The sequence below is a fragment of the Saccopteryx leptura genome, chromosome 3 (genome assembly GCF_036850995.1).
Source record: "Saccopteryx leptura isolate mSacLep1 chromosome 3, mSacLep1_pri_phased_curated, whole genome shotgun sequence".
NCBI classification, from domain to species: domain Eukaryota; kingdom Metazoa; phylum Chordata; class Mammalia; order Chiroptera; family Emballonuridae; genus Saccopteryx; species Saccopteryx leptura.
In genome coordinates, this window is record NC_089505.1 from 203,917,942 (window position 1) to 203,942,052 (window position 24,111).

Consider the following 24,111-nt stretch of genomic DNA (forward strand, 5'->3'; position numbering starts at 1 on the left):
ACAGGGTGACCAAAATCAAATCCTCCGCTAGAACACTTGATTGCTAAGTGACGGAAACTAGAATATGTCAACCCAAAATACGCTTCTTTGATATAAGGATTTTTAATTAAAAGCACCTGAGGCCTGGCCTGTGGTGGCGCAGAGGGTAAAAGCCTCAACCTGGAACGCTGAGGTTGCCGGTTCAAAACCCTGGGCTTGACCGGTCAAGGCTCATATGAGAGTTGATGCTTTCTGCTCCTCCCTCTTCTCTCTCTCTCTCTAAAAAATGAATAAATAAAATCTAAATAAAATAAAATAAAATTTTAAAATAAATAGTTTAAATAAAAGCACCTGAAAAACAAAAACAGCAGGTGCAAAAAAGACTCTGACCACCTTGAACGCAAGAGATAAAATTCCCACTTGAAAGATGCTCTCCCTTTCTCAGCTAGAAACCGTTATCACCAAAAACAGGGAGCTGAGGTCTAAAGAATTCTACACAAGCAAACCTTTCTCTCCCTTTAGCCCCCCCCCCCCCACATATTTTAGTTCTTTTTGCACAACTGCCTCTCTCTATTCAACCAAGTATATAAGGTGGGTTTTACCACTTCTGAGTCACCATTTTTCCTGTGAACGTTCCCAAGTATACCTAAGATATACATGTTAATAAACAAACTTCTGTTTTTCTCTTGCTAATCTATTTGTGACAGAGACCCTGATCAAAAATTTAGAAGGAAAGAGGAAAAAATATTTTCCTCACCTACATAATCAAACTTATAATTATATCATGAGTCCAATAAGGAAGCAGCAATCCAAAATGCTCAGATTACAAAATAATATGTATATTCTTGACATCCAGATTTTGTCATTCATAACACAAGCGTACAGTATATTTAGATAACTACAAGGTTTAATGAGTGTACAGAAAGAAAAAAGTAGAAATGTTGCCAAAGATGTTCTCTGGATTATCGACATTTTCTTCTTTAATCTACCTAATTTTCTTCAACTGACATTTTATTTTCCAAACAGGTGGTAGTGAGATGAGTGTTAAAAGAAGAGTTTAGAATAGAAGAGTTAGCTCTGGAAAGAATGGGTTCAAATGAGTTCGTTTCTGGCCACTCACATGGTCCACTGTCTCCCTGGACTGAGGATCCTCACCTCTATCTACCCCCTCCCTTGCAGTTCCTGAGTCACTGTCAATTTCCCTGCTCAGGTTGCTTCCTCCAATGGTCAGTTAGGTATACAGGGAAGTTGATGGGACCTTGAATAACCAGGACCTTACTGGTTAATCTGCCTTCTGGGTCACTGACACCAGAGAACTCTGACCTTGATTTATAGTCATTTCTTTTCTGTTTGCTACATGGTACCAATTCAGACCTTTAACTTCTTAAGATCGGAAATCTCCACACGCAAGTCTTTCCCAGAGCAAAGTAAAAGGAAAATGGGGTCAGGATCACCCATTACAGTGTCTTACCTTCCCGACCTGCCAGATTTCATAAAGAGACTCTTGCCTCAGTCCATTCACACTCTTCCCTAAGCCAGTGGCCAACTCCATGAAGCTCACCACCATGCAAGCAGGAAAAAAACCATTTCGGTCTAAATTCCTTAAGGATCACATTCTTTAATCCATTTCATCCTCCTTCCATACACATGAGCATGTGTGCAGGCCCTGGAGAAAGGGAACGCAGGCTGGCCCACTGGAGGAAAGATCTGGAAGGAAGGCCTGAGGATTCTACACACTCTCTCTGTCTAGCAACAAACAGTGACACTCCCTAAACAACAACACAGCACTCCTTTTCTTGAAATCCCCATCTCCCTGCATTCTGAAGGACTATGAAGCAAAACACACAGTGAGTTTTGTGTGGCGCCTCCTGAGTCAGGCTGGCCACCTCAAACTAAGTGTTCTAAAACTTAATTAACCTGGGGGGGGGGGGTAGGCAGAGGGACCACAAACTACTGCAGGCCTACCTTCAAAGTATGAGGGGCTGAATTTCTGCACAAGAAAAAGGAAAAGTAAACACAGAACCGTAAATCACCATCATGAACACACACATTAACTTCCTCAAATGGCATCTCCTCCCTCAAGAGGAAACTGCCTTACAGAGATCAAAATGCAAACCAGTTAGTTACATGTTCAAATAAATTATTTCTCCAGTGAAGACCCTGAAAGGTCATTCACCAACTCAAACTCAGAAGTACAAAGAGGGATATTACCATGCTGAAAACTGCCCAACTCTTCCACCTCTGCCTCGCAACACAAATGACCAACTTTACAATCTGCCATGACCCAAAATTGAAGGCTAGGAAGTTGCTATGCCACTTTTCTTGACAGCTTTTTCATAAGAGCCACACGCTTGTGTATGCCTATCCATTGGTACAAATGCATTCAATCAGCCTACTTTTTAACAGGCTCTGTGTGTGGGCACTGGACATAGATAGCTAGTGACAATCAGGAAAGAAAAACCAGCTACTCTGAGGGTAAGGAAAGACCTTCCAAGGGACACATGTCAGATCTCACGAGTTAGGTGGCCTGGGAAGAGCCAACATGAGAGAAATGCAGACAAGGTGAGTCGCACTGTATGCAGGACCAATCGAGAACATTCCCGGGCCAGCAAAACTGTTTTTCACATTCTCAGAGTCTAGGCTAAGTTATCAATAAAGCAAAAACAAATCTGTAAGAAATAATCAAGAAAATCCCCCCTTTTCCTGCCAACCTTAGAATAAACTGGGAACCTCTGACTCCATCAACAGTGCACTCGCACAGTGCATAGATGTTTGCGTACCTGCGTGCATTCAATAGCTCATTTTTCTCTTGCATACTACATCTTGGGCTAAAAACTGGCAAGTAAGACTATTGTAGCCTCTGTTTGCAGGATTATTTAGGCTGATAGGTTTGTCTGACTGAGCTAAGATACAGAACAGGTGCAAGACTGAAATTAAAATGTACAGTTCTCTAAGGCTTACAATCTTTATAAGGAAAACCTCAAAAGAAGAAAAAGAAATGCCTCTTGAGTTTAGGGCCCAGAGTAAATAATTTGGCTTAATTTGGTCTTTGCTTTACAGAGCAAAGATGACTTCTGTGGTCAATTTCAACTTAAGAGAGTGACATCCTTAAACTACTTGGGGGAAAAGTCATAAAATCTTAGGTTTAATATAAGTAATAAATCATGGAGGGCTTTGTGTTTTTAAATAGCATTTTGAACTTTTTCAGATATTATGAAAACAAGTGTTGATCCAGAGAACAGACTTCTTCACCAATACAAGAACTAATGAGGTTAAATGATTGCATGCTATGTGTATAAATATTGTATGGACAAATTCATAATACATATATAACATAAACATAATTAGATTAATGTACATACATTAAATATCTGTATAAAGAAATAAAGCACACAGACTCTTCCCTAAACCTCTCCTCTAAAAAGGAACAGGAGCTCCTAAAAAACGCATCTCAGATATAGCAATCCTCATGAGATTTGAATCAAACTCACTCACTCTGTTTGGCCAAAGTCTTCACTACTGTTTTTGCTACCTGCTGTACCAAAATAGCCATTTCTTAAACTCAGAAGGAAGAAAATTAGCATACATCCATCAGCACTGGACTAAATGATGTCTAGGTACACACTGATTAAGAAGATGATACTTCTAATTCATTGAAATCTTTAAGTCTGCACAGAAAACCATCTAGAGCTCGAGTCACTTGTGTCTTCTAAACGGAGTAAGTACACTTGACATTATTCCAGCATGCACCAAATCACTTTCATTTAGTTACAGAAGAGAACTTCATTTTAGATCAGATGTTATTGGTGTTGCTGCTGCCAAACACACAGGGAAACCCCAAAGCTGTGTCCATCCATCTCAGACATGATGTCACAGTCCAGCATAGAGACAAGGTGGCAGTTCCCTATCATCCCTTCCACATAAATGCTGAAGATGACATATAAACTAATACTGGACTGAACCACCACCTCGGTTAAGAAATTGATGGAAGCCTGAAGTCAAGTATCAGTAGGAATACAGAATCTATCAAAGAGGTTTCACATAGGACATAAAGTTCAGTCATCAGGCTTTTTATAAACCATATACTGCTTCCTTCCTCTGACTTGAGTTTTCTTTATACTCAGGTAAGTTAAAATAATAGAGATAATGACAAGTATCTTGTCATTTAAGAAACAGCTGCCAAGGCAAACAGACTAAGTACCCATTACTACAGTGGTGAAGTAAGTGCCTTACGAGATCTTGTAAGCCAATCGGAAAAACAACTAAACATTATTTAAAAACCCACTAAAAATAAAAAATACTTCTAATCACAGAGTACTATGAAATCACTTAAACTGCTGTGTTCTGTAGTAGTTTACAAGTGAAGGCAATTGTCCAGGCAAAATGTGTACACAAAAGTAGTGCCACTCTATGAGAGAAGAAGTACAGGACTGCTAACAAGCTTAAAGTGGGGACGAAAGAGAAGCTAGATGAAGTGTCTGTCTGAGAGTAGAGAAGGCTAAGGAATTCACCTTCTAAAGTATTTAGGACAAATCTTTCTAGAATAAATATATATAAACTTATTTTTAAACTAAATGCAGTCAGAAATAAGAAAGTTTTAATCCACAAAAGACTGAAAACACACCAAAAGGTCAACTACAATTATCCTGGGGAAGGAAAAGGTTTTCCATCTCCCAATTTTCTAGATGAGTATATTATATACTTTTAATATTAGAGAAAAACTTACCCCCTCACTTTAAAAGTAATTTTACACATATAGGCAAATATATATATATTTCTATACATAAAACTATAAAAATATACATTAACATGCTAGCAGTAATTTGCAAGGTAATAGAATTATGAAACACTTTTTTCATCTTTTCATTTTTCTCCCTAAAATATCCCCCCTTCCATAAAAAAAAATTCTAGAAGTCATTTAAAACTTTTTATTCTAACTGCTTTATTAAGCTATGATTTTTATACCATGAAATTCACCATTAAGTGCATTAACATTTTCTTTAAAGAAGAGAATAAATTTTAATTTTCTTACCATCTAGACAAGCAGAACCAACTACTGAAATTCAAAGACCTGAAAGACCTTGAACTTCTAAGCTAACAGGATGAGAGGTTAAGAAAACATTCACTATCTGTGATGACCTCTGCTTTACATGAACCAGCATGAGCTATGACTAGATGAGAACCAGGTGTGGGGCTACAGATGGGCCCTATGAAGGCCCATCTGAACAGGAAGGTGCTGAGTTCCAGCACCTGCAGGAAGCCATCAATCCTTCCTCTAACCCAGTGGTAGTCAACCAGGTCCCTACCGCCCACTAGTGGGCGTTCCAACTTTCATGGTGGGCGGTAGCGGAGCAACCACAGTATAAATAAAGATAGATTTAACTATAGTAAGTTGTTTTATAAAGATTTATTCTGCCAAACTTAGAGAAAATCCGACATAAAGTACTTGGTAAGTAATTATTATTATATGCTTTAACTTGCTGTAACTCTGCTTTATAACTTTTATAAAGTAAAGTTACTTCCCTACTTTATAAATTACCATTACTGTGGAACTGGTGGGCAGTTAGAAAATTTTACTACTAACAGAGATACAAAAGTGGGCGGTAGGTATAAAAAGGTTGACTCCCCCTGACCATAACAGGCCACAATCCCCCACACACTGACCCATTCCACGCAGCACTCTTACCTGTAGCCCTACCCACAAAGTATGCTGAAATGGGTACCTGCTCCCCATCCTTCTGTGGGGGAAAAGAAAGATGGAGTAAAACAACTAGAACTAGTGGTCACTAGCAAGGCAGTAGGATTTTCCTGAAGAAAATAACTCAGTTTTTTGGACTTCACTGTGAAGAAGCATCCTGGATCACAAATGTTACCCACCTTCTTCTCCCTTTTGTCTCTGGACTGACTACCCTAACACATACACCCCACACACACCCCTGTGAACCAGGGGATCATTCATCATAATGCACTCACACAAACGGTGTTAGCCTACTCAAGCTATCATATGAAGTGCCATGTTAGATTAACAGAGACAATAAGGAAAGGCGATCAGAGAAGGCTGCTAGCACTTGTGCAAGCCTTCACTCCCTATTTACAAATTCCACAGGAGAGCCATGTCCTACCAGACACTGCTCTCAAAAAGCCCAGAGCGGCTAATGCCTTACTCTGTAGTTCCAAATTTTAATCTCTCCTATTACAAGTCTTCTCATCCTTTCCCCTTTCAAACAAAAACATCTGTATAGTTATTTTCCAAATAAACTGTTTTCTTCTTCTTTCTAAACAACTTAAGGAGGAACAAATAACCAGGGAGTCTTCTTTAGTTCTAGACTCAGAAGGAAAAACCAAGCATCTTCTTAAGTGAAGAACAAGGAGAGGGCTCCATGATGTCGAGTTCCCCAGGCACATTAAAACTGAAGCAGCGACAGAGAAGGTATCCTTTTTCCTTGCTCCAACACTTCTCACTCAATCATTCACAGGAGAAGCAGTCCCTAGGACGCTTATGGGAAGATGATTCACCATCAGGAAATACCATATAACATGTCCCCTCCACCTAAAAGTTACTGTTGTTACTGCTGGTCTCTTGGTTGTGACAAAATGCCAAAACAAATACTTTGTTGTTTTATAAACATTCTTTACAGGAGAAAGGAGAATGAGTAAACTCCTTCTCACATGAAGATGTGTAGGGGCTGTGGTAGAGTGGGGCAAGAACACTAGTTTGCCTGGAATTGTATTTGTTTGGGTCCATCTCCCTATCTTTATTCCATCCAAAACTTCAACCACTAAGGGGGAGACATACTGTTAAGAGCAGCAGCGTCAGCAGATAAGTCAACAGCCTCACAAACAGGACAAATCAACAGCAGTGCAGCAGGCACCATGTAAAATAAACTGTGCTGAGTCCCTGTCAGTGGAAAAAGCTATGAAGCCAATGAAGATGAGAGTTTTGAAAGAAGTTGCCAAGTAATGCTTTATTCCTAGGCATCAAAAGTTAGCAGTTATCTACTTTTTCTCGTGACTTCTGCAATTGAACACAGAGAAGTAAATCAGAAAAGAAATAAATATCTAATCATATCCAAAGCATGAAAAAGTAGTGTATGTTTTCCATATAGCATGCGCCTCGGCATCTTGTATCCATTCAAGGAAAAGTTTCTACACCAGGTGTTTCCTTCTATTCCTGCAGTAATCCAATTCAGCATCTACTATGCACAAGATGGCGCCAGGCTGAACTCAACTGGAGAGATGTGCTCACTGAGAACTGTGAGACACAGTAACAATAGCAATGAGAAGAAATACACTATCTCTACATGCAGCCCTATGAATGACTCTCACAAACATAATATGAAGTGAAGGAAGCCAGACATCAGAGTATCCCAGGGTTCCATTTACATCAAGTACAAACACAAGCAAAAATCTATCATGTTAGAAGTCAAGACAGTAGTGGCTCTTGTGGGGATGAATTAGTGACTGAAAGGGGGCACAAGGGGAACTCTTGGAGTACTGCCAATGTTCTGCTTCTTGATCTAATTGCTGGTTTGTGAGTGGAGTATATTCATTTTTTTTAATGATTTGCTTTACATACAGACAAAGGCAAACAAACACAACTACCCTTGAGAAGGGGCTTCTTCCAGACCTGCCCACTGCATTGCTGCAGCACCGGTATGTTAAAAGGAAAGGAAAAAAAGTGTTCCACAATGTATGGACAAAAACATTAAAAGAGGGTAGAAAATATTAGCACTGGGTTCCCAGGCCAGAGGAGAAGACTTCTGGACCTCTGAGGTCAGAGAACCCAAGACGACCAGCAGCTGACAGGTCAGGAGTAGCCACGGCTCGGAGGCTGGCGTTTACCCGGTCAGGGCCGGCACTCTGCATGAGAGCTGCAGACCAAAGGGCAGCAGTGAGAATGAGGGAGAGGAACCAGGAGGCCTATTTCCTTCACTTCACTACATTTTTAAATCAAAGTCTGATCACTCTCAAACTTCTATACATAATAAAGGACATACAGTGTCCACGGCTCAAAGGGACATGGGTGGATCTGTAAAGTGAATAACTAAAACAAACAGGAGCTTTGGGGCAGGATACGGTGATAATATTATTTGGGCTTTGTCATGCCATGTTAGCCTGTAGACTTAAAATTTAGGGAAGTGGTTTTCAACCTTTTTCATCTTATAACACACATAAACTTATAACTAAAATTCTGTGACACACCAAAAATTATACTGTATTTTTGTGCCAACCTGACAAAAAAAAGGTATTTAATTCTGATTTATTTATACCGAATAGTTATTTGTGTTGGCTGCTCTCATTTTTTTGTTTGTTTTTAACAATCTAAGGAAAAAGAGATCAGTGCCAGCCCTGACCGGGTAAATGCCAGCCTCCGAGCCATGGCTACTCCTGACCTGTCAACTGCTGGTCTTCTTGGGGTCTCTGGCCTCAGAGGTCCAGGGGTCTTTCCCTCTGACCTGGGAACCCAGTGCTAATGTTTTCTACCTGAATAAATAGTCAGGTAGTACTTGTTTTAAAAATTCTTGCGGCACATCAGTTGATAATCACTGATCTAGGGGATAGAGTCTAATCTGTAGCATAGCCGAGACGTAGGGCACAATGGGGAACAGCAGGAATAGAGGCTGCTGCTCTCTCTGGACCTGTGCATTTGCCAAATGGCAGCTCTTCTACCCTGGGAGAATCTAGCTTCTGCACTCCTTATTACAGATGCAGAACGACAATATTGCAGATGTGGAGCTAGAAACTTAGCCAATCAACTAACTGTCTCTCTAATCTTGTTTTAGATCAAACCCACTAAACTCAATCCTCTTTCTATAAGGTTAGTACAAAAGTCAGAATAATTATTAGAAAGGATTCTGTCATAGAGATTTCTCACTTTCCTTCTCAGGGTATGAGGCTGATGGGTATGGGGTAATAAGGTTTCTCCAATTAAATAATTAAAGCTTTTATTCTAAAAACTCTTTCACTGTCATATAAATTGAAGACCTTGCGTATGTTCTTACCATAGATTTCCACTGAACATTGACAAAATAATCAAAGAAGCAATTCCAAGAAGTTTATTATGGGCAGTATAGTTTAGGCTATGAATTTATAGTCCGGTCCTTATATGAAGATAATTTAAACTACAGAGTGGTTATTGGAATGACATTTAGAAAAACATGGGTTAGGGATCCTAAGGTCCTTTCAAAAGGCTTTACAATTTTAAAGGTGAAGCATTTCAATAGACTGGGCACTACATATATATTTGACCCTTCTCTTCCAACCGTACTGATTCACCTTTCTACCACATCTCAAATGCTATCTCCTATACATAATTAAAAGATTAAAAGTTTAATTTTCAGGTAGTCTCATGAACAAATGTACGTGCACATACAAACACAAAACTATCAATCAGCCATACTGAACTTGTCTGAGCTTTGGGTTTTGCATGTATAAAAAGGAAGAAGAAGCACTCATGTAGATTTCTGATATGTCTTCCAGTGCTGACACTATGCATGCATTCCACAAAGGTTCATGGAATGCCTACTCCAGTCCAGGCACTGAATTGGTGCTCAGGCTGGTGCCTCACTGAAAAGAACAGATCAAGACCCATCGTCACAAAGCTTATATTCCTGGGTGTGAGAGGATGAGTGGAGCAATGGAAAAGACAGATAAACACAAGTACAGCACGTGAGCCAGCTGCATGCCATGGTATGGAAAGAGAAAACACAGACTAACGCAAGGGCACCAGGAGCAGGAAGCTGCAATGTATTGTATCAAGGTTTGAAGGCAAGGGAGTAAACAATGCAATCATGAGGGAATGGCATTCCTGGGAGGTAAGAAGCAGCGAGTGAAAGGTGAAGGCGGTGGGCAGGCCCGTGTAGATAGAGTGAGATGAGGGGAAGTCAGAGAGGAGGTCTGACAAAGAACAGAATGAGAGACCAATCTAAGCAGGCATTGCAGGCTTTTACTCTGCTCTAAGAAAGAAGCCAATAAGATTCTGATTTGACTTTGCTTCAAAAAGATCACTAAGCTGCTATACAGAGAAAATATAGTGGACAAAGAAGAAGGACGATGTGCTGGGAGCTACTACAAAACTCTAGGCCAAGGCATGACCGTTCAGCCCTGGCCAGGTAGCTCAGTTGGTTGGAGCATTGTCCTAACCCACCAAGGTTGCGAGTTCAATTCTGGGTCTGGGAATATACAAGAATCAACCAATGAATACACGAATGAGCGGAATAATGAACCAATGTTTTTCTCTCTCTCTTAAGTCAATTTTTAAAAAATATGGCCATTGAAACCAGGGTAATAGGAAGGGGTCAGATTCATTTGGGTGATATTTTCTTACATACTCATAGGCTGTTATAATTTATTTTGAATTTCAAATATACAAAAGAAGACACAGTATATCAATACCTCTTGTACCTAAATCCAGATTTAACAGTTACTAACTTGTGGCCACTCCCTCCCACCATCCATCACAGGCCAGGATTACTCTGACACAAACTGAGTATCATTTGAAAATAGGAAGTGCAGATAGGATTTCCAAACAGACGAGTGAGTGGTATATGGCAGAAAGAGAGTGGTCATAGAAGACTCTTGAGACGTTGTTAGCCTGAGCAACAAAAGCCTGGAATGGCTACCAACTGAGAAAGGGCAAAACTGAAGATGAAATAGGTGTATGAGGGAAGACTAGGAACTCACATAAAGCATGCTGAATTTGGGCTACCAGACATCCAGTTAAAGATGCTACAGAGCCAAGGTGACAACTGCAGAGCTGAAGATAAGAGTCTAGTTCCAAGGCCTGAGCCTGCTACCCTTAGAAAGGCCTGTTTGCAAGGCTGACCCCAGGCTAAAACTTGGGACCTGCATTTGGAGAGGGTTTCCGCTAATCCCAGAACTGATCAGAGTGGCTCCCTGTAGCCTAGATTGTGTGAACAAACAGTGTGGTTTATGCAGAACACCTACTTTCTTCCTGAGGGTTTGAAATTTGGGGTATCTTCCAGGCAGAGGGTGCTTACGTAATCAGCTCCAAATACAAACCCTGGGCACTGAGTCTCGAACAAGTCTCCCTGTAGACAACATTTCATGTGTGCTATAACAACTCATTGCTGAAGGAATAGAGCCATGTCCTACACACTCCCGTGGGACAGGACCCCTGGAGGTGACCGGATTCCTGCAGCCTTCATCCCACGCAACCTCTCCCTTTGCTGACTGCTTTGTATCCTTCCACTGTGCCCTGAGTCCCAGGTGAGGGAACAGCCTGTGCTGATCCTGAGTCCTCCTAGCAAATCACTGGTCCTGAGGATGGTCTTGAACCTCCAATATGCAATCCTTTCAATAACTTTGCTGGGCATGGAAGCAGGAAGGGAGACATCAAAGATGAAAAACCCCCCCACAATTTTGCATGTATAGCCAAAATTAAAAAGAATAAAGTTGTTGAGGAAGCAGGATAGGATTCTTAAAGAGCAGTGTCCATATTTTTTAAAATACCAATTTAGGCTATAAAAAATGCTGGGTGACTTTTTAAAGTCAATTATTTATTTTATTCAGAAAAATGTCTTTCATTCTTAAAGTGATGAAATTAAACTAAGAAAACATGGGAGCTCTGTCCTCCTGGAAGGATACTCACTAACAAAAAAAAAAAAAGAACATTTTCTCACTGCCAGTTTTGTTTTGTTTTTTACCAAGAGATCAAGAACAGCACTTTCCATAGCACAATTAATCTTTTTATTCCATCACAGGTCTAAGAATAGTGTGTACTAAAAAGACTAAGTGTCTAATAATTGTCAAGTGAATGAATTAATGCCACTTCACAAACAGTATTTTAAAAAGAACCTGCAAACCATGGTTGACATTTGCCATTTACTGTCTCAAAGAACCAGAACTGCTTCTGACCAAAGCAATCAATCTTTTGTTATAGTTTCAGTAAGAATAATATTTTTCTTTACTTCTTTTTAATATTTAAAACTATTACACAAAGGAATTGAGAATATATAACTATAAAGTAATATAATAAAAATATAGCAGCATACATGTTAAAATAAAGGCTGTCTCTAGTTATATTAAAATACTATATATATAAGATATATATATATCATATATATTATATATATATATGATATATATATATATGTATATTCATTTTGCCAGTGTTCAAAAAAACATTTGGAAATTTTTCATTAAAACTGCCAAGGGCCAGCCCTGGCCAGTTGGCTCAGTGGTAGAGCATCAGCCCAGCATGCGGAAGTCTTGGGTTTGATTCCTGGCCAGAACACACCAAAGAAGCACCCATCTGCTTCTCTACCCTTCTCCCTCGCCTTTCTCTCTGTCTCTCTCTTCCCCTCCCACAGCCAAGGCTCCATTGGAGCAAAGTTGCCCTGGCTCCATGGCCTCTGCCTCAAGCACAAGAATGGCTCCGGTTGCAATGGAGCTATGGCCCAGATGGGCAGAGCATCGTCCCCTGGCGGGCATGCCGGGTGGGTCCCAGTCGGGCGCATGCAGGAGTCTGTCCCTCTGCCTCCCTGCTTCTCACTTCAGAAAAATATTTTTAAAAAAAACAAAAACAAAAAACTGCCAAGGGCCCTGGCCAGTTGGCTCAGTAATAGAGTGTTGGCTTGGCATATGGATATTCCAGGATCAATTCCCAGTCAGAGGACATAGGAGAAGCGACCATCTGCTTCTCCACCCCAACCCAACCCCTTCTTCCCTTCTCTCTCTCTCTCCCCCCTCTCCCTCTTCCCCTCCCACAGCCATGGCTCGACTGGTTCAAGTGCATCAGGCCCTGGAAAGGAGGATGGCTCTGTGGAGCCCTACATCAGACACTAAAAATAGCTCTGTTGCCAGAATGGACCCAGATGGGCAGGTCATAGGCCCAAGACAGGGGGTGTAGGGTGAACCTTGGTTGGGGCATATTCAGGAGCCTGTCTCTCTATATCTCCTCCTCTCACTTGGAAAAGAATAGAAAAATAAATAAAATAAAACTGCCAGGACATCCTTTAGAAATAGCAAATAAAAGCTCAGCATCACCCATGTGAAGTGCTCTATCAGAGCCTGGAAAGGCTATGAGAATTCTAAAAGAGCACCCTGAAGAGTTTAAAATTTAGTACAGAATAAACTAAGCATGAAATGAACCTGTCGAAACTGTTCTCTAGGTAACCATTCAAACAGCAGAAGACACCTCAGAGGTCAGAAGAAAAGTAGTTCCAATGACCAGACAGCAACTGCTATAACTAGAGGGGAGCCTGCAGGGACACAAGCACACAGAGGAAGAAGGCCAGCTGGGAAAGGTCATAAGGACAGCAATATGGAAGGAGGGCACTGGGTGTGTCAAAAAGTCTTCAGCAAAAGTAATGAGTTATTTTAATATTTTTAATGAGAAGGGAATGAAGGAAACCTTCATTTACCATGTAAAAATTACATGTAAACAACTGTACATCTATCATATAGTTTTAATTCTCACAAAAGCCTATGAAGTAGGCCCTGGCCAGTTGGCTCAGTGGTAAGAGCGTCGGCCCAGCATCTTGATGTCCCAGGTTCGATTCCCAGTCAGGTCTCACAGGAGAAGCAACCATCTGCTTCTCCACACCCTCCCCCTCTCACTTCTCTCCCTATCCCTCCTGCTAACATGGCTCGATTGAAGAGAGTTGGACCCAGGCTCCATGGCTTGTACCTCAGGTGCTAAAAGAGCTCAGTTGCTGAGCAATGGAGTAATGCCCCCAGATGAGCAGAGCATCACCCCCTAATGGGCTTGCAGGGGTGGGTCCCAGTCATAGCACATGCAGGAGTCGGTTTCTGCCTCCTCTCCTCTCACTGAATTACGTAAACAAACAAACAAAAAAGCCTATGAAGTAGAAATCATTCTTCTCTATTACAGTTAAGGAAACTGAAGCTTTTCTGTATTTAATTCTAGGCCCCTCTAACAAAAGAGGTTAATACTGTCTTGGGGTAAAAGTCAAACATGACTATTAAGTAATGAGGCCAACTTTCTATAAAGTTGAAAAATATTTATAGGTCTCAAATTTATGTTCACAGGAATAAAGAGGAATAAAGATAAATCATTTCTATCAGTTAAGTGACAACTCTAAAAACAAAACCCAAAAATACACACACAAAAAAAATTAACCACTACTGAATCTAAGTGAAAAGTTGAGAGTATTTAATCCTTCAACAGTTCTATAATTATGAACATTTTAATAATAAAAAGTTTGGGAGACATTATTAAAATGAAAACAAAATTTAATTTGCAGCATATATGGATGCCAAGTTTATAATCATTGATCTAGCTAATTGATTTTCCCATTCAGAGTGTTACCTCAAAATAACAAGAGACCTAAAAACTTCCAAGAATTAATCTATCAGTCTCTCTGTGTAACAGCAGTAATACAAGGTGACAATAAGACACAAGAATTGAAAGGAAGGAGCTATCATGATTCACACCCCAATTTAAGGGGAATATGGTGATGGAGTAAGCGAATGTTACAACTCCCACCTCCCAGAACCAAAGTGGATGACAACTTAACTTAGAAACAATCATCTTGGCCCTGGCCGGTTGGCTCAGCGGTAGAGCGTCAGCCTGGCGTGCGGGGGACCCAGGTTCGATTCCTGGCCAGAGCACATAGGAGAAGCGCCCATTTGCTTCTCTACCCCCCCCCTTCCTCTCTCTCTCTCTTCCCCTCCCGCAGCCAAGGCTCCATTGGAGCAAAGATGGCCCGGGCGCTGGGATGGCTCCTTGGCCTCTGCCCCAGGCGCTAGAGTGGCTCTGGTCGCAGCAGAGCATCGCCCCCTGGTGGGCGTGCCGGGTGGATCCCGGTCTGTCTGACTGTCTCTCCCTGTTTCCAGCTTCAGAAAAATACAAAAAAAAAAAAAAGAAAGAAAGAAACAATCATCTTGAAAAACCAACTTTGGACTAAACTAAGAGGAATCTATAACCAAGCATCACCAGGGGAATCACACTGAGCTGGTACGAAAGACGGAGATGCGGAAAGGGATACCTGCTCCCAGGAGCGAGAGGCGGCCCGGAGGGTGTCTCGAGGCAGGGTGGGTTGTCCGGAGAGTTGTAGGTCCTCAGCCACAAGAAAAGAACCCCAGCCTGGAGCCCCAGAGACTAGAGAAGACGTATGGACAGTATTTTGCTGAAAGAAGAGCCAGGTTACTGTCTGCGAGAGAGAGACAGAACTCTCAGACCCAGGCTCCGGCTTAAAGGGACTGCGCAGAAAACCTCATTCACAGCCACTTAACCTGGGGCTCCAGAGCAGGGAGCACTGAGAGGACTGAGTTGCAAGAGGAGAGTGTAGTCTTGGGGGCACAGGGAGAGCCTGTGGGCGACAGCCACCCTGACCCCTGTGCTGGGCCACTCCCCAAACCTAAAGTGCCCATTTTTCCTGGAAGAAGCAATTACCCCACCCACCAGAGGCTCTCCTGCTCCAGTCAGTGCAGAGAGACACTTAGAAGCAGGGGGAGCATTAGGGACACAGGTTTTGAGTGCTGAGGTCTGGGCTACACACCCCCACCCACAACCTGCTGAGTACCCTCTGAAGGACAAGAGGGCCCGGCTGCGGAAGCAGACGCGGCACTTGGCCCACATGGTGGACGGAGGCAGAGATAAGTGAGGCAGCCCGCGCAGCAGTGGCAGGGAGCAGAGCCCAGAGAGGCACCCTGTGTGACCACGGGGGGCAGAGCCCAGTGAGGCAAGAAGTCCTCTGCACCCGCAGATAAGCCCGGGCTGCAGCCCACGAGCCAGTGCCGGTGCCCAAGTGCCAGAGGAGGTGGAAGGAGTGGGGAGCCACTAGTAAAAACACATTTCATTAAAACAGAAACCACACATATTGGCGAAGAGTAGATAAAAGCCAGCCTAAGAGTGCAGCTGATATTTACAATGGCATCAAGGCCAAGCGGAAGCAGTCCAAATTCTGGATCACCTATAGCTCCAAAAAGGTTGCTAACGGCCAGTCAAAAGCAGTGAACTCCACTGATCTGTGCCAGGTTGAGACCAGGGAGGTCCAGGGCTGGTACATCCAGTGGCCAGATACAAAGAGCATTAGCTGAGTACCTAACAACCCTAGTTAGAGTGGTATCTTTAGGAAAGACTCCTCACAACTGACCCAGCTATGGCATACAAAACGCTGTCACAAAAGGCAAAAAGAGCAGTAGCAGCAGACAAGTAACCCACAACAGAATAGAAACAGCTGAAGCCAATCCAAGATCTAGAAACAACTCAACTGAAATCTGGAGGCAGACAACATCAACCCTATACTCAGCTAGCTACACAAACAACACATCCAAAGAAACAGTCTATAAAAAGACAACATGGGAATACAGAGAAATGCGATTCAAATGAATCAACAAGAGAAATCCCCAGAAAAAGAACTGAATGAGATGGAAGTAACCAAGATACCAGATGCTGCATTTAGAATAATGATTGTTAGGATGCTCAAGGATCTTAGAGCAACAATAGATGGACAAAATGAGCACCCAAACAAAGAGATAGCAGGCATCAAAAAGGACACTGAAATCATAAAAAAAAAATCAAGACAGAAATGACAAGCATAATATCAAAAATAAAGACTGTACTAGGCAGAATTAAAATCAGGCTGGATAAAGCAGAGGATTGAATCAGCGATCTAGAAGACAAGATAAGTGAAAGCATGGAAGCAGAACAGCACAAAAAAAAGAGGATCAAAAAATCTGAGGAAACTCAAAGAGCTCTGTGACAACATGAAGAGAAACAACAGCTACATAATACAGGTTCCTGAAGGAGAAGAGAACAAACAAGGGATAGAGAACCTGACTGAAGAAATAATAGCTAAAAACTTCCCTAAATTGATGCAGGAAAAAGCCACACAAGTTCAAGAAGCACAGAGAATCCCATTAAAGAGGAACTCAAAGAGACCTACAACAAGACACATCATAATTAAAATACCAAAGCTAAAAGATAAAGAATACTAAAAGTTGCAAGAGAAAAGCAGTCTATCACCTACAAAGGAATCCCCATAAGGATGACATCTGACTTTTCAACAGAAACACTTGAGGCCAGAAAAGAATGGCAAGATATATTCAAAGTAATGCAGAACAAGAGCCTACGACCAAGACTTCTTTATCCAGCCAGGCTATCATTTAAAATTGAAGGAGAAATAAAAAGATTCCCAGACAAAAAACAAACAAACAAACAAAAATTCAAGGAATTCAATACAACCAAACAAATGCTGCAAGAAATGTTAAGCGGCCTGTTGTAAACAGAACAAAGGGGGGGGGGGGAGCATCTAGTAAAATAGAAATGTAGATTGAAAGAATAAAATGGCAATAAACAACTATATATCAATAATAACCTTAAATGTAAATAGATTAAATGTTCCAATCAAAAGACATAGGATAGCTGTGTGGATAAAAAAAAAAAGGACCCATACATATGCTGTCTACAAGTAACCCACATCAAAATAAAAGATACACATAGACCGGAAGTAAAGGGATGAAAAGAAGTATTTCATGCAAATGGAAATGAAAAAAAAGCTGGGGTAGCAATACTTTTATCTAACAAAATAGACTTTTAAAAAAAGGCTATATATAGTAACAGATAAAGATGGTCACTACATAATAATAAAGGGAGCAATCCAACAGGAAGATATAACTATTATAAATATCTATGCACCTAATATAGGAGCACCTAAATATAGACAGCAGATTTTGATGGACACAAAGATCGAGATCAACAGCAATAATATAATAGTTGGAACTTTCAATATCCTGCTAACATCAGTGGATAGATCTTCAAGAAAGAAAATTAACAAAGAAACAGCAGACTTAAAGAACACACTAGATTAACTGGATTTAATAGGTATCTTCAGAACCTTTCACACTAAAGCAGCAGAATATATATTCTTTTCAAGTGCTCGTGGTACATTCTCTAGAATAGACCACATGTTAGGAGACAAAACAAGTCTCAATAAATTTAAGAAAACTAAAATCATATTAAGCATCTTCTCTGATCATAATGACAAGAAACTAGAAATCAACTACAATAGAAAACTGGAAAACACTCAAACACTTGGAAACTAAATATCATAGCATGTTATTAAATAACGAACGCGTTAACAATGAGATCAAGGAAGAATTCAAAAATTTCCTTAAAACAAATGAACATACAAAAACTCAAAATTTATGGGACACAGCAAAAGCAGTCCTGAGAGGGAAGTTCATAGCATTACAGGCATACATTAAGAAGCAAGAAAAAGCTCAAATAAACAACTTAGCCCTGCATCTAAAAGAACAAGTAAAAGAACAGCAAGTAAAGTCCAGAGGAAGTAGAAGAAAGGAAATAATAAAGATCAGAGCAGAAATAAATGACATAGAGGCTAAAGAAACAATACAGAGGATCAATGAAACAAGGAGCTGGTTCTTTGAAAAGATAAGATTGATGAACCTTTAACCAGACTCACCAAGAAAAAAAGAGGAGGACTCAAATAAATAAAATTAGAAACGAGAGTGGAGAAATAACAACTGACAAATGAAATACAAAAGACTGTAAGAAAATATTATGAAGAACTGTATGCCAAAAAATTAGACAACCTAGGTGAAATAGACAAATTCCTGGAAACATATCCAGTGGTAGTCAACCTGATCCGTACCGCCCACAAGTGGGTGTTCCAGCTTTCATGGTGGGCGGTAGCAAAAAAAAGTATAAATAAAGAGCAAACCAAAGTATAAGTAAAAAAATAGATTTAACTATAATAAGTTGTTTTATAAAGATTTATTCTGCTAAACTTAGTGAAAATCCGACATAAAGTACTTGGTAAGTAATTATTATTATACGTTTTAACTTGCTGTAACTCTGCTTTAAATTTTATAAAGTAAAGTTAGTTCCCTACTTTATAAATCACCATTACTGTGGAACAGGTGGGCGGTTAGAAAATTTTACTACTAACAGAGATACAAAAGTGGGCGGTAGGTATAAAAAGTTTCACTACCCCCGTATTAGACAAAATGTCTGATAAGGGGTTAATAACCAAAATTTATAAAGAACTTCTAAAACTGAAAACCAAGAAGATAAACAATCGAATCAAAAAATGGGCAAAAGAAATGAATAGACACTTTTCCAAAGAGGACATACAGATGGCCAATAGGCAGATGAAAAAATGTTCAACACTAATCATTAGAGAAATGCAAATTAAAACCACAATGAGATATCACCTCACACCAGTCAGAGTTGCGCTCATCAACAAAACAACACAGAATAAGTGCTGGCAAGGGTGTGGAGAAAAGGGAACCCTCCTGCACTGCTGGTGGGAATGCAGACTGGAGCAGCCATTGTGGAAAACAGTATGGAGATTCCTCAAAAAATTAAAAATGGAACTTTAGACACAGCCATCCTACCTTTAGGAATATATCCTGAGAACACTATATCACTGATTCAAAAGAAGAAATGCACCCCTATGTTTACGGCAGCATTGTTTACAATAGCCAAGATCTGGAAACAGCCCAAGTATCCGTCAGTGGACAAGTGGATTAAAAAGCAGTGGTACGGCCCTGGCCAGTTGGCTCAGCGGTAGAGCGTCGGCCTGGCATGCGGGGGACCCGGGTTCGATTCCTGGCCAAGGCACATAGGAGAAGCGCCCATTTGCTTCTCCACCCCCCTCCCCTCCTTCCTCTCTGTCTCTCTCTTCCCCTCCCGCAGCCAAGGCTCCATTGGAGCAAAGATGGCCCGGGCGCTAGGGATGGCTCCTTGGCCTCTGCCCCAGGCGCTAGAGTGGCTCTGGTCGCGGCAGAGCATCGCCCCCTGGTAGGCAGAGCATCGCCCCTGGTGGGCGTGCCAGGTGGGTCCCGGTCGGGCGCATGCGGGAGTCTGTCTGACTGTCTCTCCCTGTTTCCAGCTTCAGAAAAAAAATAAATAAATAAAAATTTTAAAAAAAGCAGTGGTACATATACACAATGGAATACTATGGGGCCATGAAAAAAGGAAATCTTTTGTATTGCGACAACATGCATGGACCTGGAAACTATTATGTTAAGTGAAATAAGCCAGGCAGAGAAAGAAAAATATCATATGACCTCACTCATTTGAGGAATCCAATGAACAATGTGAACTGAGGAACAGAATAGAGGCAGAGGCAGGATCAAAGGGACCAGAGGGAAAGCAGGAGGAGGGAAAGGGGATGATAGGATAAGATCAGAGAAGGGAAAGAGATTGGTGAAATTATATACACAATACAGTGTTATAGAGAGGAGAAAAGCGAATCCTGGAGGGAAGGGGTAAGGCGTTGGGGGGAGGGGTCAAGGGGATGTTAAGGGGAAAACGGGGGTTGGGGGGGAATTTATTCAGTGGGACAGTTGAATCTATGTAAGCAGAATAAAAAAAAGAAGATTCACATCCAATTCAAGTATCTGTCAAAACAAATTGCATTTGGGGAAATCGTGTGGATAGTATGTGTACCAGTTTTCAGTGGCTTGCCTACAGGCAGGCACCGAGTAATGGTGTAGCCTCATTTGTTACAAACTATCAATGGAGTCCAAGTCAATCCTTAGCTTGTAAAACCAATCACTTGTCTTGCCTTGTTTTGTGCATGGACTTTATGATATACTGTGTATACCACTAGGGGGAAACTGGGTGCAGGGTACATGGGAACCTCCCATATACTTTTCTGCAAATTCCTATGATTCTATAATTATTTGAAAAACAAAACAACACATAGATCTCAAATCCTAGTCTTATCCAATTTGAACATATCGTTAACCTGTTCCTTAAGCCTTTCTACAACCAGTCAGATAAATGACATGTTTTCATTAAAAAGAGCTTTTCAAAATCCTAAAGACAATCAATTCTTAAAATTGTTAGAATCTGAGAATAAATATAAAGAGATCTTTACATCTACTGCAAACAAATGCCTTGCTCCCAGACCCTTAGTTTCCTACCCAGACCCTAACCCTCAACCAGGGCAACATGTGAATTCTCCATTGGCTGTTTTCCAGGTGATGTAAGCAAGCCCAGCAGGGGAAGTAGATTCGGTGCAGCCTCCCAGGAGCACAATCATTCAGGATGCCAAAGCTGGCAGCAGGGGGAGAGCAGCCACGCAGTGACCTTCCCATCCCTTTGCTGCTGTCCTGGCCTTCTGAGTCTGAGGAATGACAGATGGCCTGGTAACTCTGGTAACTGCCTCTTGATTTCATCTAAGAACGGCGCAAAACTCAGAACAAGTCTGTTTTTTCACCCCCAAAATAAGCATTCAAATCTTTTGGCTCCTGAGGCAAAATTGAGAGGTCAAAAACCATGCAGAATTCTGTTCCTATCAACAGAATGCTCTCCAACAGCCCTTACTGCTGGAGCTGAAACAAGAAACAGCAGCTGAAAATTCTCCCTCCTAGGTCCCACCAATGCCATCCGCCTGTGCAGGGTCAGCAAGGGCATATTCCTAGGGTACCAGCTGCACAACATCCTCTACTCAGTATGCCCCAGCTGCAGCAGAGGTGGCTGCCCCAAGAAACAGCACACAAGTGTCAATGAGAGGCCAATATGGGAAAGGGCTGAGAGAGTTTGCATTTGTTCTGAAGACTCACCGTCTGGTTTTCATTTCACTTGAACACACAGGTTTTGCATAATTATTTCTAAAGGAGTCCTGAAATTCACTTTTCCAACATTGCCTGATTTTTCAGGCAAGAAAATACCTTGTGTGTACAACTCAACAAAAGTGGAATACAGAAGTTGTGTGTGTTTTATAGCTATGCTCACAGCGATGGATGACAAGAAATACACCAAAGCATAAACAATAGTTATTTTAAGGTGAAAGTTTAAGAATTCAACTATCTTTTTAATATTTTCTTATGTTTCACATTTTTTAAAAGAAACAGGGATCTATATATTGCACACTCACAGCCAAAGCTTAGATGAAGCGAGCCTCCAGAGAAGACATCAGCAGTGGCCAGTCAAGGCAGCACAGGCTCAAGTGAGGAAAGAAACTCAATTCTCAGGACTTCCAAATGCTTCACAAAATTCCGAGAGATTACAGTTAAAATGACACCTATACGTCTGCCAGTAAAAAAGTCAGGAATGTGTTACCAAATGTTGAAAACACAGGCTCCAGCCATGCCACTGCCCAGTGCAGTGCCGGGGACACGTGCGGCAGGGGAGCCGCAGCTTAATGGGAAGGAGCCACTGATCATTCCATTCACAGAGGGCACATCATACATAACTTAACTTTTGTATTTAAATCACAGTAAGTTCCCATAGAGTTTGCTGCTCCTTCACCACTTAATCTTAAAATAATATTTTACTGGAAACCATCTAATTTCCAACTGAGCTGTACACTGGGTCATTTTAACACAACCCAACAGTCCATATCACAGTATGTTACAAGAATCTTTGGCCAGTGCCAAGCATTGGTAATTTTTCATTATAAAGTCTTCTCTTTGGCAAAGAAAAGAGAGTAATCACCTCATAAAATGTCACACCTGCAATTATCTGTGTAAAGCTCTATCGGTTGTCCTGTGGTCCAGAGACAACCATGTTTTCTAATTCTTACTGGAGATAAGCACATTATTAGAGGCAATGGAGGAGACCTGACTACTCAACTGTACACGTGAGATCAATTCAGCCATTACTTCCCTTGATAGACCCCAGATTTGGGAAAACAGCTGTGTTAGGCTGGCTCACCTGCACTTTGCATGATTAGTGCATGAGCACGTGACAGAGCCATGTGTGCAGAGCCTATGTGAGGCTACAGGTGCTTGCCCTCAGGACAGATTGCTTGTCTACCGCTGAGGGGGCGGTTTTCCTGTTTGCTAGCCCACTGGCATGAGAAGCAGTGTTCCCCTGCCTATTTGCCTATCCACTGTTATGAAACTCTAATAAACCAGAATGCTCCAGTGCTTTCCGGTTCCATAGTTCCTCGGCGGTCTGCCCAAATCCAATTTGAACCTGTCTGCCCTAACAAAAGGCCACTGGCATTACACATGCACACACAGGGAAATAGACACTTACTTTTTATCTGAGTTAATTTCTCCTTTTTCCCATCTAAAGCTACACAGTAAATCCTCATGGGACCATTCTAAGAACTATTTTTTGCTACTAAATTTTGCCAACAATCTGCTCAGTGTTCTAGCAGATGTTTCTGTTTTCAAAGCTCTGGGAACTTGGCTAGATCTGTTTTCTTTCCTCATGTTAAAAATAAAAGAAATGGCCCAAATATAGCCTAATACCCCCGAGAAGCTTTTCCCCACCCACACTCCTCAATCTCCCTATTTATGTGACCTCTTGATCACTTTCACGAAAGAAGATGTTTCCAATTATGGTCCATTATGGTGCAAAGCATGACATCACTCAGATGTGTGTGTTTCTATTTTAGTTGTTGTTTTTTAAAGAAAATGCTACTGATTGCTGCGTTACTTGGAGATCATCTGAAACAACTTAAGCCAACTACTATGCTGGACCTTATGAACCCACAATATCACAGGAGGGCAACTGGCTGAAGAACAACTCTCCAAACAGAACAATGTTCTTCCATTGGGGATAGCAGAGCAGGGGGATCCTTGTCTTTTATCTAACAATTTCTTTAAGTACATTTGTGACCCAATCTTACCTCAGTAACATCCATAACTTTGATGGCTGCCAGCTGACCTGTTTTAACATGTCGACCCTGAAAAACAGAAAAAAGAAAGAAAATTGGCAACACTGTTTTTGCACAATCACTACAACATAACTGGTGAAGCTTCAACAATCATGTCTTCTATAGTTTTCCCCTCAAAAAATGATGATGAAATAGCCCATGCTTTCCAATAGAACAATATGGTTTGGGCTACCAATGAACCACACCTTGTACACAAAACAATTAGGAACAAATAAATTTTGATAAACTGCCCCTTTCTTTCCAAGGTTAAACTTATGTATATCACGTCTCAAGCAACTTAAATGTTTCCTTCTATACATCAGGTTAAGCACTCTTTCTTTCCTAATATTCCACATGAAGGAAATGACAAAAATAGAGAAACAAACAACAACAAAACCGCCTCTAGATGTTTACTGTCAAAAATAAATAATAATCATTTCCCTAGCTGGAGCTCCCAATACCCATTATTTGATTTTACAAGAGTTATACTGAGTCTTCTTTGAAACTTTCTTGTAGTTCCGATGTAGAAAGGTTGGAAAATAATTATCCAGACAGAGGGAGT

At 41.1% G+C, this 24,111-nt stretch overlaps 1 protein-coding gene across 44 annotated transcripts in view; it reads right to left on the bottom strand.

Moving 5' to 3' along the window:
- Positions 1-24,111, bottom strand: part of MAP4K4 (mitogen-activated protein kinase kinase kinase kinase 4) — a 224,485-nt gene that overhangs the window by 98,096 nt on the left and 102,278 nt on the right. For all 44 annotated transcript variants that reach the window (XR_010750307.1, XM_066377200.1, XM_066377198.1 and 41 more), the window contains exon 3: positions 23,523-23,579. Coding sequence is in view for 43 of the 44 variants with exons in the window: in XM_066377200.1 (XP_066233297.1) it covers positions 23,523-23,579 (57 nt within the window). In the remaining variant the exon portion in view is untranslated. The remainder of the gene's footprint in view (positions 1-23,522; positions 23,580-24,111) is intronic.